Source organism: Lasioglossum baleicum, chromosome 9, assembly GCF_051020765.1.
Source record: "Lasioglossum baleicum chromosome 9, iyLasBale1, whole genome shotgun sequence".
Taxonomy (NCBI): domain Eukaryota; kingdom Metazoa; phylum Arthropoda; class Insecta; order Hymenoptera; family Halictidae; genus Lasioglossum; species Lasioglossum baleicum.
The window spans coordinates 11992658-12008075 of NC_134937.1; the positions used below are offsets into that span (position 1 = coordinate 11992658).

Genomic DNA, 15418 nt, shown 5'->3' on the forward strand with positions numbered 1-15418 from the left:
GTGGCTGCGGACGTGCTAGATCTATACTGGGTATATTCAAAATTATTATAACTATCTTTCTATGTAATTTGAATTACGTCATTTGTCGTTGATTCTGATAAAAGTAGGAGACAAAGAATGCGAACACAGTACGCGCGGAAGTTGAACAGCATTTCAACAAGTTCTCTTTATTTCTGCATTACATATTCAAGCTATCAAAATTTAATGAATGATCTCCTTCCGAAGTTCACAGGTAGCAACACGGGATTAACATCTTCCCATCTAGTTTATTTGGTTCGTTATTTATCGGATAAAAATGTTCTTCGTCTTCGAACAATGCCAACATCATCGCACAGTACCGTTCGGTATCTATGGAATTATGTTTTTAACATCGGCCTGTGCAGGAGAATACGGATCACGAATCGTGATATCTTCTCGTAAGCTAAGAACATCAACGCGGATGTTAGAACAGTTTGGAGTAACTTGGCTTCCATTCCTTTGTACAGTCCTGCTATTCCCTGTTTCCTGTGCGAACAAATGCGAATTCATTCACTCAAGGAAAACCAGTTTTTCATTTGAAGTCATATGCATATTCTGTTAATACTACAATAATTATATTCTAATGAACTAGGCGTACGTTCGATACTTACTTTAATATGTACAAAAGTATTTGCAGTGTGCCGGCATCGGGCGGAAGATTTGGATACTTGTGACCTTGCTGCAAAATTAAAGAACAATTTAACAGACTCGGGACACTTGTTCGTTTAGCGCTATCTGCTTTCCAAAAGCACTGAAAAATCCGCGACTCACCCTAAGTTTCGTTTGCACCAACTGCAACGGGTAAGTGAGCGCAGTGGCAATCGTCTTGGCAACGGCACCAATGGCGAAGAACATCCACGCTGGAGGCTGCGCGCCTTTCAAGGTCGCGGTGATCCTCCTCTTGATGCTCTCGTAGGTCATGAACTGAATAGCAGGGTTCGTTACGAGCATCAGACTGGGCAAAGTCCCTGCCCAAAGTTTTCCCAGGCCTTCGTATTTCCATATTTGAACGAGGCCATCTGAAACACAACATGCAGGTTCAATTACAGAGCGTCGAAAAGCAAGAGCAAACAGATCGAGTAATCTTAGCAATTGACATTAATCGCCGACGACTTCGATTAATGTCAATCTCCGTGTTGAAATACTTGGTGTGATTATGAATTGTACATACAGCCACCTAGGTTTATGTTTATGCAATAGCACTTGGACATTACCCTGGAGATCATGAAACGGTGATTGGCTATTATGAACGACGCAGGGTTAACGAAATGCAGATTTATACAAATTTATGATAACTGGACTGTAATCTGTACGATAAATTGTGTCTTAGAGGTAAAGATGAAATCATTGTTCGAAAAGTTTAACTTTTGTTTGACTTTTAATACATCGACTTAACATTATGCAGATAACACTGTCCAACAAATTTCAACTTTTTTTATGTTCCCTAATTACTGTTGGGTCCTTCTTATGGAGTTTTTTGCGCTGATTCCGAATCTGTTTTTAATTTTTTCCCTATACGCGCACAGTTTTTGAGGAACATGGCTTTGAAAAAACAAACATATTTTCTAACTTTAAACAAATATTGCGATGTTATTATAAAAGATATTGAATTGTTCTTTGCAGCAAAAGATTCTGTAGACTTTCCCGAATACAGTGATATCTAGTATTAATACATTATGACTGTTTAAACAATGATTAAAGACGGAAGGATACCATTTTTGCACCAATTTTTGAGGATATTTTTCAATTTATCTCAAAAAATAACGGTCCAGCGGAAAATCGAACTATATATACCACTCGATAGAGCAGACTTTTATCTAAACATGTTTAAACATATTTAAACAATCATAATGTATTAATATTGGATATCGCTGTATACGGGAAAGTCTACAGAATCTTTTGCTATAAAGAACAATTCAATATCTTTTATAATAACACCACAATATTTGTATAAAGTTGAAAAATATGTTTCTTTTTCAAAGTCATGTTTCTCAAAAACTGTGCGTATAGGTTTTCCTATTAAGATTTTGCTTTAATTTTAAAAAATTAAAAACAGATTCGGAATCAGCGCAGAAAACTCTATAAGAAAGACCCACCAGTAGTTGTGGAACAAATTTGGTGTTGGACAGTGATAAGGGGACTCGAAGAGTTCCCGCGGTTGGTTGAAGCATCGAACTTTGAACCGGAAACTGGCTACTGACATTATAATTGTGGTTGTGGTGTAGAAATACGGTGATGCAATTCTGATCGGTGTCTTGTAAGTTCCAGGATAGAATCTTACCCAACAACGTGTTGTATTCGTTGTTGTTCCTTTCCGAGCCTTGGCCGCCGACACCTTTCATCTTTAGTCTTGTGTTCACCACCCACAATGGTGTCGTTGTGAGGACAGTGGCTATACCTGTAACAATGAAACTGTGCAATGAAAAAGATCCGCTGTCTAATTATTATCATTTTACACAGTACCAGCAATGGACGCAACCATAAGGTCGTTCCCAGCCGTCTGATTCCTCTTGCTTCTAAGCATCTTCAGCCCGTGGAATGTGTAGAAGTAAACAAAGTTGCTGGCACACAGACTCTGCAGAACCGGTACCATTCCTCTATACAGCGTGTACCTTCACGAAAAACGAAACTATTGTATTTATATTCGAAAAATTTCGAAAACAAAGTGCAAGAATTCCCGAAACCCGTTACGCAACCGCTAGAGGACTACAAAGAAACGTCGCGTCGCGTCAGATTTGCCTAATGCAAACTCGGCTGCGTAAACATTTAATGCTAACTCGAGGTAATTATTGTTTCACCAATTATCGTCACCCGGCTTATTTGATTGCGCACGCGCGCGCGCGTGTATGTACTTTATGAAATTATACGTACGGTCCTTCCTTCATGACGAGATCGTGGATCATCGCCAGTGTGTTCTTTGCCTCTCGGCCTTCCTCCACTGTGAAAAAGAGAAAACATTATAGAAACTGTCATTGGTAAATCAACAAATGAAATGATGTAGCACGACTTACATTGCAGACGACTTTTTACGGTGTCTAGCGGGAAGAGTGTCCCCATGGCGACCACGCTACCCTGCGAAACGCATTCGTGTTACGAACGTGAGTTCTTTCACGCGTTTAGGAGTGAGTTTATTTAATCTTTGCACTCGGAACTATGTTAATGCATTTTCTTTTTTAATTGATGCTAAGGGTTCATTCAAATCATGCTTACGGCGGCCCCGGAAATAGCGTGCACCAGAGTCTCGTAGGTGAAAAGGCTCCCATTTTGATCTCCGCCGCCCATTTTTCCTGGTCGATGCGAACCGGAAATGCAGAACGTGTTCTCGATCAAGAATTAGTCGGCGATCATGTCGCTGCTAGATCGAAAAGTGTTCTGCAAACACGTACTTATCTGTAATCAGTGGGTTCAGCGATTATTATCGATCTGACACGGTGTAATATCGTGACGAGCAATTAAACCTCGGACCCGTCGATCAAGGACGCATCGAAACTGATCGTTAAATTGGCACAGTTTGCATTTTTATCGGTTCTTGTGTTGCCAGAAAGTTGCTTCCTCGAAGCGATAAATAAAATCGTCTCAGCGAATTGTATTCGATTTCGATTAAATTATTTACTGCCAGTGAAAGACTCGATTGAATCTATTGCGGTATCAAGTTGATATGTACAATCAATGAAAATTATAATTCCTCTCGAAAGTATTATTCAAACGGAAACTGCCTTCGGGCATACAGTGGTCATTAAAACGGCTATTAATAAATTTCCGGTAGGCAAATGCCGAAATACCTTCACCAAATCTAGGTAATAAATTTCTTTCGATTCGTAGCGCGCCGTTACACGTTACACGTGTCCACATATAGCAGCGATTGCAAAAGCGTTTATATTTGGCATTGGCTCGAACAGTTTCCAAATATATGGAACGTGCTCAATGCCAAAACCATGGAACACGATTGTTTAATCCCAATGTTTGCCGCCATGCCATACAACACCGAGTCGGACTCGCGACGAATATTTCAAAAGAAATCTCCGAAACATTTTATTCTGTCGTTATTAATAGCCTGTTGATTTCTAAGGAGCTAACCCAATAGTGTGTATTATTAGGTCGTAACGTAAACAAGTTCAGTTTTGTATTCAATGCTTCTGTTTACTAACCAACCACGAGCAAAATCTTAATCTTACTGGTCACTAGACTGCGGATTTCACCCATTCGTCACATATAAATGGTCAAATACACAATTGCGAAGACATAAGAAGAATGACGATGTCTTTTGTTTAACTTCTCTTTCTCACAATTGACTTGCACGACTTTGACCGCAAGTAAATTTTTCGAATTGGACCATGTTTTCGTTATACTATGTACTTACAAGGAGAAGGCACGGTCATGGGGTCTCAGATTTTCTCAAAACTTTACACACTGATAGATTTCGTTCTCCTGTTTATGAAAATATAGCAATAGGATCAGATACTCAATAACTTTTGAGATATTTACAATTGAAATTTCATTACACCTGTTAAGTACAGCTTCGGTTGTAGACATTGTCAAGTGCCAAACAGCGTGGTTGTAACTAGGTTGGTACATACTAGGGGGAGGCCTTGGTTCAAATCCCTTGTCCTCTGTTTACTTTTTTCTCTTTTCAGTTTATTATGTAGTTTATTATGTATTTTGTATGTAATGCATGGTTTTTGTTATTCTTCTTTCCTTTTGCAGGCACGATTGATGAAGTTAATGTTTATTTACATATTATATTGCTTTCCCCAATAAAATTTTAATATTATGTTTCCTATAGATATTAAAATTAAAATCGAATCAATTAAAATAGATAAACTGAAAAGAAACGGAAAAAGAGGACAGGGGTATTTGAACCCTTTGCCTTTCTAGTACCAACCTAGTACGTTACCACCACGCCGCACCGTTTGGCACTTGACAATATATTCAACCGAAACCGTACTTAACTAGACGAAACTGTGATGACATTTCAATTGTAAATATCTCAAAAGTTATTGAGTATCTAAACAGGAGAACGAAATCTACCAGTATGTAAAGTTTCGAGAAAATTTGAGACCCCATGACCGTGCCTTGTCCTTGTTAGAACCAAACCGGAAGCGTTTATGCTACAATCTAATGTTTCCTTCACCGGAAGCGGTTGTTCACAGCGACGTGTACAACAACAACAACAACGTTAGAAGCTGGCACATGCAAACCTACGCAGTCTGATTACAGATCGATTAAGTAGAATTGGCACTGCACCAGACAGTCCAGGAGGTTCTCGCGCACAGTAGAATGAGTTCCATGCTGTCTGGCCACGGAGTGATTAGCAGAGAGGATCGAGTAGTACGATTATCGTAGGTTCGTCGAGCGATCGCGTCCTGGCTCGACGAGCAGCGTGCTGACACTGTTGAGGAAAAATTTCTCAATTCCGTCACTCTGGCGGCTAGAGAGGGAGCAAGCGAAAGAGAGAAAGAGGAAAGAGAACCCACGTACCGGTGGTGGTCGCCTAACGCTGTTATGCGAGCGCCAGCACGGCCTTCGCGTACAGTGGATATCTCTGTTCGTTTCACCGCGCACAAACACGGACAGTCTTTCTACTAGACTGTTAGGCTAAGCCGAGCAGAAAGCGACGCTCCTCGAATCATCGTACTCCAGACGTCCCCGATAAAATGACTTCGGCCATGACGCACCGTATATTAGCACGCTTGCGCGTGTTCTTGCGCTTCTGCGATTCGAAGAGGTCGATGTGGCGCGACTCACGTGCTCCTACCTACTCGAGCACGCGCGGTTTCCTGTCCGATACCGTGCCGTTTTTGCGTTTGAAAGGTTCGCTTACCTCGTTTACGGCTCGCCCTCTCTAGCGGCGCGGTTATGTCCCCACCGTGATCCGTCAATGCTGTTTTATATCTATCTTTATGCTTGAGAAACGTTGCTGAGTTTTGTTAGGTAATAGTGACGCGGTTTTACCTCGTTTACGGTTCGTTCTCTCTAGCAGCGTGGTATTTTGGTTTCTTCTTTCTACTACCGCGATGTTACGAGGCCGTTAGCTAATAAGAAGTCCGCCGTTCGTATAACTTGTCGCCCTCTTTGGGTCCCTTCACTTGATCATGGTTTAAAATGTGTGATCTCTCTGCGCTAGATTGTATGTATAAGGTTTATAGGGATTATAAATTATAATAATATTCATACAATATATACAATTTTAACACTTCACAAGAATCACAAAATTTCGAAACATCATAGGACTCGTAAAAAGCACAACTATATACATATGCATGTATAACGAAAGTTGTAAAGTAGGTATCGCAGATAGAACATTTGTTGATGGTCACGATATTATGCTATAATTATTAGACTAATGCAGTCGTATGATTCATTTTAATAACAGAACTATCTGTTGCAAAATTATACCAGTAGCGATAAACAGAGGCGTATAATCTATACATAGAAATTACAATGTTTCGGAAGGCCACGATTAGGTTTCTAAACGATATGAACTGCGTTGTCCGTCACACGTTTATGAGAGAATACACAGTTTTCGCATGAACAAAAAAAAATCGACTAAAAATATCTCTATCTAAAATTATCGATTATTATTATATACATGTATTGCTGCATCTCGTATCGTATGCTAATATTTCCTCATAATTACCTCTCACTATGTACCATGTATTGTACAACCAATTGTGAATAATCGATTGGACTCTGCGTATATCTTGCTCATTAAATTTGATATCCCCATCTGAAGTCTTGAGAACAACGACCTACTTTTTATCGGTTATTATGGAATTCTATTTGGTAAATTTAGCATCGTAATCATCGTTGTAAATATTTTCATTTTAATTGTATGTTTGCAGTTTTTATGAGGCGAACACATGTACAATACTTCCAATTAGGAATAGTACATAATCCGATAGATAGATAAAAAAGAATATAGTATCATAGGGTGATCCGAGGTTAACGGAAATCAATTTTGAGCGGATAGGGGAGGCTCGCGGGAACCGTTTTGAACCTGGGCACAGCGAGGGGGGTTGGATTATATTTTAACGGGGGTAGAGAAACTCTAACGAAGCACGTCACGCAGATTCCCTCCGGGGAAATAGATAGCAGATATCTTGGTGCTTGGCAACGATAACCGCGAACGAGCTGCGAAATTTCGCTGTGGGAGGACGAGAAACCGTCTGAAATTCCTAGCCTCGCGGCGCGGCGCGGCTAGGAAGAGATAATGTTCCTGGGAATTGGGTGAATTATCCCGGTTCTGACCACGGTTATGGCAGAAGGTGAGAATTTCACAACGGCTACCGTCGGGGACCTCCGTGATAACCGGATTTTATTTACGAAGAATAGTGTTCGGCCTCGACCTTTTCCTTATTTCTCCTCCTCTTCCTTTCTCGACCATATCCTCTCCTTATTCAACTCGAACAATGGCTTATAATTACGGTGACAAAAAATTAACGATTCTGATACTTTTCACAAGAATGAACTTCTTCTAAACAATAGTAAATCGTCATGTTTCTGTATTTACTAATTTTTTTTTTTATTGAACAGTTGTAACCTCCAGTAGGAGGTTATTCTGCAGTCTGTATTACATTCATAATATTACAATGAAAGCGTTATGCTAATGTATGATTAATGTAACAAGTATATATCAATTGAAGGCACTTAATTTGTGGTGGGCGTGATAGTGGCGTCATATACATAATTTACAATCTTTCAGGAAGGAACATAAGATCTTACATACAGTGTTTGTAGGTCTGTGGAGTAGAACGTTGCATGACATGGAAATAAATTTTAATCTGTGAGTGTCATGTATAGGACACACACATTGCCAAAGGACATGATCTATATCCTGTGTCTCATGTCCACATGAACACAGCCAGGGTTATTTACCACATTGATTTTAGCTAGAGAGAAGTTAAGACTATAATGGCCGGATCTAATTCTGTTAATGGTTACAATGGTTTCTCGAGATAGATTTGTCCCCGAGTACCAGGGTTTTCTTTTTTCGTTGTGAAAATGTGCAAAATAATTTTTTCCTTTGTATCGACCTTCATTGACTATACACGGTGAGGCTCCAGAAACAGGCCACCTGAATAACTCGGCTGATATTGGTGTTAGGAAGAAATGCATAAGACGGAACTTGCTTGGTTTCGAGGGGGCATTAATCTGATGTTAGTAGCTCTTTTGTAGGTGGACGCGTAAAGGACATACGAAGGTCAACTTCATTTTTTTTAATGGAACGAGGTATTTTTTATTAGCAGCTGGACATTTATTATAAAAATGTACTAACCTATGTATGTCGAAAAATTAGTAGTTCAGGAGATATTTCAATTTAAATAACTCTAAAATACCATTACTGTCGTGTACTAACAATAAGACGTTACATAAGTAAGTAAACAGTAACGTCTTATTGTTAGTACACGACAGTAATGGTATTTTAGAGTTATTTAAATTGAAATATCTCCTGAACTACTAATTTTTCGACATACATAGGTTAGTACTTTTTTATAATGAATGTCCAGCTGCTAATAAAAAATACCTCGTTCCATTAAAAAAAATGAAGTTGACCTTCATATGTCCTTTACGCGTCCACCTACAAAAGAGCTACTAACATCAGATTAATGCCCCCTCGAAACCAAGCAAGTTCCATCTTATGCATTTCTTCCTAACACCAATATCAGCCGAGTTATTCAGGTGGCCTGTTTCTGGCGCCTCACCCTGTATAGTATTCATTAGTGTTATTGAAAGCACGTGATTTGAAGATCACACTTAAATCAATATACGGCATTTTGAAAAAGTCGTTTGAATCAGCACTGTTCCTGACAATATTGGCTAATTCGTCAGCTTTTTCATTACCACGAATATCCAAATAAGACAGTATCCAGTAAAATAGAATTTCATTGGAATCATTGGATACTTTGTGCGGTGTTCATAAATTTTGTTCCTGATACTGAGTATGTAAGGGTATATATTTACTAATTTAATTCGAATACAGTGTAGCAACATTCTTAAATTCTTCTATGCAAGCGAAAATGTATTACGGAACGTTCTAAACGAAGTCGCCTATTTCACTACCCTTACGATGCTTCATTTTTTAAATTTAGCGACTCGCTTATATAGTTTGTACGCGGAGGGTGGGGGCGGGGCATCGCGATCAAGGTGTAGAAAGATAGACCGTGGTTTGCTTTTTCTCCAATTAAAGGCAAGATCGGTATTATTCTAATTGCAGAAAAATTGTTGTTGCGTCAACGCGAGGCCGCGGATCGATGGAGGTGACACTCGCATGATGCACGAGCTTTGCGGCGTGCGGCGCGCGGCGCCTCGTCCGAAATTCCCGGCATTCTTCGCGGAGTTTAATTAAACATTCCGAGGGTCTGGAATTTTGTGGTGACCGTGTACTCCGTCGAGGGCGAGTCGGTTCTAATGAGGTCTGAGCCTCGATACTTGAGCCGTAGACGCTGCCAAGTCCGGACAACAACCCCGTCACGTTTCCCATCGGGTTCTCCTTTGACGATGGTCACTTGAATGTCTTGCATACCATTATACCGTTTTCTTCGAATCTCTTTGGTCTCGTCTTCAGTCCTCAAACTTTCTGGATCGTTGCAAAGAGACAGAAATCCTCGGAGGATCCAATTTCTCGCGGTGTTCTCTCGCGAAGGGTGCACGCTGCCACGAATCCTGCCAGGGAAATTTTTCTGTTAGCAAATGGTTAAAACTGTCACATATGAACATCATGATTGTATCATACATCTGTTCTAAATTGAACGATATACTTATCCAAGATTTAGCTGATACTTCGGGCGATTAATACGAGCACGTTAGCGTCAACGTGTTTCAGGGTTTTTCTTTGAAAACTGAAAGTAATAAAATGAAAGTTATTTATAATATACATCCTTCCCCAAAGCTGTTGCGAACGAACTTTGAAGCTATTTTTTGGCCGATACTAAACTTTCGGAACAGATGACACTTGTTTCTTGTTTTAAAGTAAAAAATCTTGTACCTTCCAACCATTATTCTTCCGAGACTAATTTAACATCCGGCAAACTTCCTTCGTTAGTGCGTCTTGCGTCCTTAAAGGGCCGCCATCGGGCGACCGCGTTTCTCAGTCGTGCGTCCATTGTCGCAAGGGTCACGAGTTAACTTTCAATTTTTCAAATCCCCTTGCCATTTGGCAACTCATAAAGAATATCGATCGAACAATTGTAGGAACCCGCAAATTGTGTTGTGCTTTTTTCTTTCGAATACTAGAACATGCTGTAGTAATTGGGAACTGAAAAGGATTAAAAATATTGGCACGGTGTTAAAGGGAAGGCGATTGGGTCGAAACGACTCCACTTTTTTAAAAAAACCATGCAGTTGAGGATGGTGGGTGTCGGTATGCAGCAGCGTCAGCTTAGAAATAAGAACACCGTTCGTTGAAGATGTGGCCACGGGGGAAGAGACAGCCTTTTGATAATAGGACAGCTCGGAAGAATGACAATTACCCGCTGCTGAGCCGTTGTCACTGGAGAACATAAAAAACTACAATTACTTTTTTACTTCCTTACCGTTTATTTTGACCGCGTCACGCTCACTTTGCCGTCGACGTAGCGTCGCGTCGCGCGTCGAGGCCACCTCTTTCAGCTGGATCTACTGCGAAAATTGTTCTACTTGTTCACGGTTTCTACTCCCCAAATGCGAGTTTTCTGTTCGAGCCACTATAATTTTTATTCCGTGAGTTTCACAGCCTGCCCTCGGAACAAGCCATAAACTTCCAGCTATAAGTAAATGCAATTACATAAATTAAGTTTCATTAGTTTTACGCTGCGCCACGTCGCGTCGCGTCGTTGCGTTGACTTACTGCCATTTTAAGTCACGAACGACCAATGTTCTCGCAGCCGCTGTAGGGTCCATTCAGACCCTTCTGTTTCAGGCTGCGTACTTGTTGGTTTTATAGCGAATGAATAGAAAATTCGAATGACACTCATTTCCATTTTTATGGATGATTATTCGACACAGTACACAATTTCTTCCGCTAATACAAGATTTATAATACAAGGGAGCACATCAGATTTTCTTCAATTAGATTTTACTAAAACGTTTTTTTAAAACGACATCTGTGCAACGCGATTATTGTTTCTATGTTTTGTTTTTCTATAGCTGGAAGGACCCAGCATTTTGGCGAGCAAAGAAACCGTAAACGGAGAGGTAATTAGTCGTTTTTACCAAGAAATCGATGTGGTCCTCGATTTACGTTCCACTCGAGTCGATGCGTATGCAGTTTCTTATCAATATTTCAATGAGATCGTTAAAAATACGTTGCGGCAGCTCGTTCGGACTACTAACGAGCACCGATGAATTCGTAACGAGAGGAAAGGTCAATTAGCGCGCGTCACCTCTAATGAATTTCGGAGACGTCTTAATTCGCCGAGTGGAAGTTGTATTTACCGGAAGTTGACAGCGATCCTGGTTAAAGTTCGTTTTAAACCGAGGCATCGCATCGCGGGGAAATAAAAGCCGGTAATTAAACCAAGTTTTATCGTCTGCCCGAACCGATCTTTCAACTAGATTTCGACCTACCTTCACCATTGTCACGAACGAAGTTGTAAAAGTCAGCCTGTTGGCTCAATCTCGTGTTATCATAAATTTGAATCGCGTATCTATAAGCTTTCTTGTTTTCATGCATTGCAATTAACTAGTAAGTTATATCGTAAGCTCGATAAAATCCTTGAGCGAATTACTAGGAGTAGGTAGCTATTCGATAACATTAAATGAATTTCGTAGCCGATTTGTTCGATTGTGGAATCTATTAACCTTGTTTACCCACAATCGTCGAGTTGGTAGGAGGAAGCAACGATCAGAGGTTGCCGAAGTTCTTCTCTTATCGCCGCGGTTCTTCAAGAATAGCGTACTCGGTGAAGAAAGAAAACACTTCAGAATCGTTTACGCATTTATTACAAGAAAACGGAACGTCATTGGTCCGAAAATTAGGGTGCGGTACGCGCGGAAGGACGCGGCTTCCGTGAGCGTGTTTGTTTGTTGTTTCTGACGCGCTTCCATCGTTACAATGATCATTATTCCTTCCTCCGCACAGATCAGCAGCACGTACGCTTAATGATGCGGCGAATACGACTCGAGAGAGGATTCCCGTTTTCCTTCGGGAGTCCTCGAGCGAATACGGTTGAACAGTTGGAAGCTCAAGAAAGCTCATATTCGATTTCACGGATATTTGGCTCGCGTTGAACTTTCCGAAATTTCGACGGGCAACCATCGAACGGAGAACCCGGCCCGTCCAAAATTAATTAGAATCGATGCGCCCGGAAGATTTCGAGTAGCTTACCAACGGCTTCCAAGTTTCAACGATATTCGAAAAGGGGTGAAGCTTAGCGACGATCGATCAACGTATCGGTCGCCGGCGACACTGTCGACACAGCGGTCTTACTCTACCGCTGAATATGAATCAATTAACTATATACACGTATACGGTCTTTGGTTTGCATCGGCTTCGAATTGAAGGGAATCCAACGCTCGCGGACGGTCGGCCATCTTGTTATCATTGATTTACCGTCAATCGCCTAATTGTTCACGCACGCATTCTCGTCGAACGGCGGCCACAGTATTTTTACCAAAAGAATCTTTTATCTGTCTTTTGAAATCGATGAATCGATCTTACTTCTAATCGTGGCTTACTAACTCGTGGCCTCGACACGTTCTCGACACGTCCTCGTCCAACGTTTTACAAAAATGTTCGGTGCTAACGGGGCTGCAACAAGAAAAGTGAAACGTTACAGTTCTGTTTCTCTACCGCGCCGCGGCGTTAAAGGGAACATTTGTTCTCCTGTTCGAAATAAACGAACACGATTCGTTACATAGAAAATGAAACGAATATCTCGGTGCGCCGCGCCGTCGCGTCGAGCCAATTAAACGGGCAGTTACTTTTCAGGAAGAGCAGCGCGAAAAATCGAACAGCTTTGTCAGTCCCCGGTAATAAACTTCTCAACCACGATTTTTCTCGACGATCGTTAAACCAAGACTCTTGATTTTCCGGTGAAAAACTGCGCGGAAAGCGCATCTCCTCCATACACGATTACAAATGGCCGACTGTCCCGATGACGTTCCTTCGCCGTTTCGCCTAATTACACACGGCACACTCTCCGGCGGAATCATCGTCGATTAATTAATCCAACAACTCGATTCTCGGTTACATCTTAATTTTAAATAGTACACGTTATCTCTAGGACGCTATGGCTAGAGCTATTCCTTTTAATTAATTAAGGCGAGCAGCGTGGTCGGTTGAACGTTTCCTTTCTTGCGACGATCTTCGCTCGCGACGCTTACGCGAGCAACCGGGGGAAATTAATTGGTCTCTCCACTTTTTCCATTCCCGAAGCTCCCGCGACTGTTCAGTTACAAAATTTTTCGCGAACCTCGATTCTTCGCAATTGGCTTGACCCGCGAGCCCTGTCGCATCTGCTTCAAACGCAGTTTGAAATCTCGAAAATAAATGTTCCTCGTAAATTTGTCATACCACATTTTAAAGTTCCGCTTTTCAATACGATTAACGACAATTTTACGAATTACCATTCTAACGTAGAATAGAAACGTTTTCAGTAGTCTTCGCAGTTTCGGCTCCACGATTGAATTCAGCCAGAGATACGTGTCTGAAAGTGCTCGTTCTTATGAAGCTGACTGAAAATTTTTAACTCGAGACAAAGAGAGAAAACTTTGAATTTTTTATGGAGAATGGGCAAGATAAAACTGCGCGAGAAACGCGAGGCGACAGAGCTGCCGCGCTGGTCCAAGCGGATTCACCTTTTGACATTATTCATCTGGAAGTTTTAGGTGTCCAACGAAAGCAATTTAAAAATTTAACAATTGTTGTGCGTTAGAATAATTAGTGCTGACCGCGAATCGCTCGCGAAGATCGTCCTCGAGCCCGGACCCATTGTTTCAAGTCGAGATGCACGAAGCAGTCGGGGATGTATCACTGAATGGAGCACGTCTTCCTGGTGTCGGACGTTCTGAGGGTGATCCTGGAGCCGGGCGCGTTGTTTTCGTGTCCGGCCGCGAGCGAACACGTTTTCGTCCTCATGATCATCAGGTCCGTTCTTATACTGGGCCGACGCACGTTCGGCGCCACGACGCCGCAAGCGTCGCTCAGACGACGCTTTATGCTCAGGGTTGCTTTGTGCCGCGGCTAGAAACAAATTGTCGCTCTTTCAGACCCTCCGCCAAAGAGACTCTCCGTCACTCGAAATTGTCCGGAGAAAAGCGCGACACGATTTCACCCCTTTAACTCGCTTTCTTCATGCTAATCGGCCTCTCCAGCTACCGAATGCTCTGTCACTGACGCGACGCTAATTTCTTTTACTCTTGTGTCGCGCAAAATCCGCAGTCTAATCATCCTATTGTTTTTATCTTTACGCCATGCGCGATTTCGTTCGACTGGTTATGCGTTTATCGTAACAATTGCAACGAACCTGCGAGGGCGGTAGCATCGTGGGAGATCCAAAGGTGAGCGGCACCTTTCTATGATGGTTCGGTGCCATTTCCAGCGGAAGTCCAGCGACCACGAAGAGCTGATAAAACAACTCCTCGACGTGGAAGTTCCTCTTCGCGGAGACCTCGACGAAGATGCAGCAGTCGTCCTGGCTGTTGCAATACTCTTCGGCTTCTTCGACGGTCACTGTTCTGTGGAAACAGGGGCCGCGTGTTCGTAACTCGAGACTCCCTTTGTTAATTTGCGAAACGTCGCGTCGCGTCGTCCGACATTTTCGCTGTTATTACCGCGTGAAACATTGCTTTGACCCATTATGAATATGCAAACCGGGTCGGATCGTTGGACAGGAAAATGAACATTAGTTACGCGAATCTTTTGACCATGGAACGCTGAAAATTTCGTGGAACGAACGGAAGCGACGTTTAAATAGATCCGCTTCTTCAAAGGGAGCCCTTCTGTTATTAATTTATCTGCGCGATTACATTTTCTAATTGTCAGTTCTTTCTTTTGAGAGCTAATTTCTAATCGTTCCTTCCGTACGTCTTCGTTAAGTATGACCGTGTGAATATTTAACGAAGGAACAGGTAAATGGTATTTAAATGAGAGTTAACGCGTGAAGGGAACAAGCAGCTCGTACCTCACGTCCTTATCACATTTATTCCCGACGATGACCATGGGAACCTTCAAATTGAAGTGACTCTTGCTCCTGCTCTTCGTTGCGCTCTGGGTCGCGCTCACTTTAGTCTCCAGGATCGATTCTCGCAGCCTGATGGCCTCTTCGAAGGACTCCCGGCAGTCCAAACTGAACACCACCACGAACAAGTCTCCTGCAACGACAACAACAAGGCAGATTATTTACTGCAGCGGGAAAAATTTCTGGGTCACAAGGTTTCTTATCTTATCGCCGGACAGCGAACCTTTGTGCAAAATAGACTG

At 41.9% G+C, this 15418-nt stretch overlaps 2 protein-coding genes across 6 annotated transcripts in view; both read right to left on the reverse strand.

Moving 5' to 3' along the window:
• Window positions 1–129: 129 nt before the first annotated feature.
• Pmp34 (Peroxisomal Membrane Protein 34) lies at window positions 130–5715 on the reverse strand. Of its 3 annotated transcripts, none has more exons than XM_076430907.1 (10): window positions 5497–5715; window positions 5263–5407; window positions 3229–3408; window positions 3030–3090; window positions 2890–2956; window positions 2482–2630; window positions 2300–2416; window positions 790–1037; window positions 630–697; window positions 130–504 (listed from the first exon to the last, which is right to left on the reverse strand). In XM_076430907.1, the coding sequence occupies exons 3-10, from the start codon at window positions 3298–3300 to the stop codon at window positions 357–359; spliced, it is 930 nt and encodes a 309-aa protein (XP_076287022.1). In that variant the 5' UTR covers window positions 3301–3408; window positions 5263–5407; window positions 5497–5715; the 3' UTR covers window positions 130–356. The 3 variants fall into 3 exon arrangements, with proteins under 3 accessions (XP_076287022.1, XP_076287023.1, XP_076287024.1); XM_076430908.1 differs by having other exon boundaries at window positions 5221–5407; XM_076430909.1 differs by lacking the exon at window positions 5263–5407.
• Window positions 5716–13678: 7963 nt separating this feature from the next.
• The window catches only part of LOC143211754 (dexamethasone-induced Ras-related protein 1), a 62894-nt gene continuing 61154 nt past the window's right edge, over window positions 13679–15418 (reverse strand). For all 3 annotated transcript variants that reach the window (XM_076429695.1, XM_076429696.1, XM_076429697.1), the window contains 3 exons: window positions 15120–15309; window positions 14463–14673; window positions 13679–14179 (listed from right to left, as the gene is read on the reverse strand). In XM_076429695.1, coding sequence (XP_076285810.1) covers window positions 13967–14179; window positions 14463–14673; window positions 15120–15309 — 614 coding nt within the window. In that variant the 3' untranslated portion in view covers window positions 13679–13966. The remainder of the gene's footprint in view (window positions 14180–14462; window positions 14674–15119; window positions 15310–15418) is intronic.

Coding starts and splice junctions, on each gene's coding strand:
- Pmp34 (XM_076430909.1), bottom strand. CDS start 3,300: ATGGGCGGCGGAGATCAAAATGGGAGCCTTTTCACCTACGAGACTCTG. Junction 2,417..2,481: donor TATGGTTGCGTCCATTGCTG/GTACTGTGTAAA, acceptor TCATTGTTACAG/GTATAGCCACTGTCCTCACA. Junction 698..789: donor TGGTGCAAACGAAACTTAGG/GTGAGTCGCGGA, acceptor TTAATTTTGCAG/CAAGGTCACAAGTATCCAAA.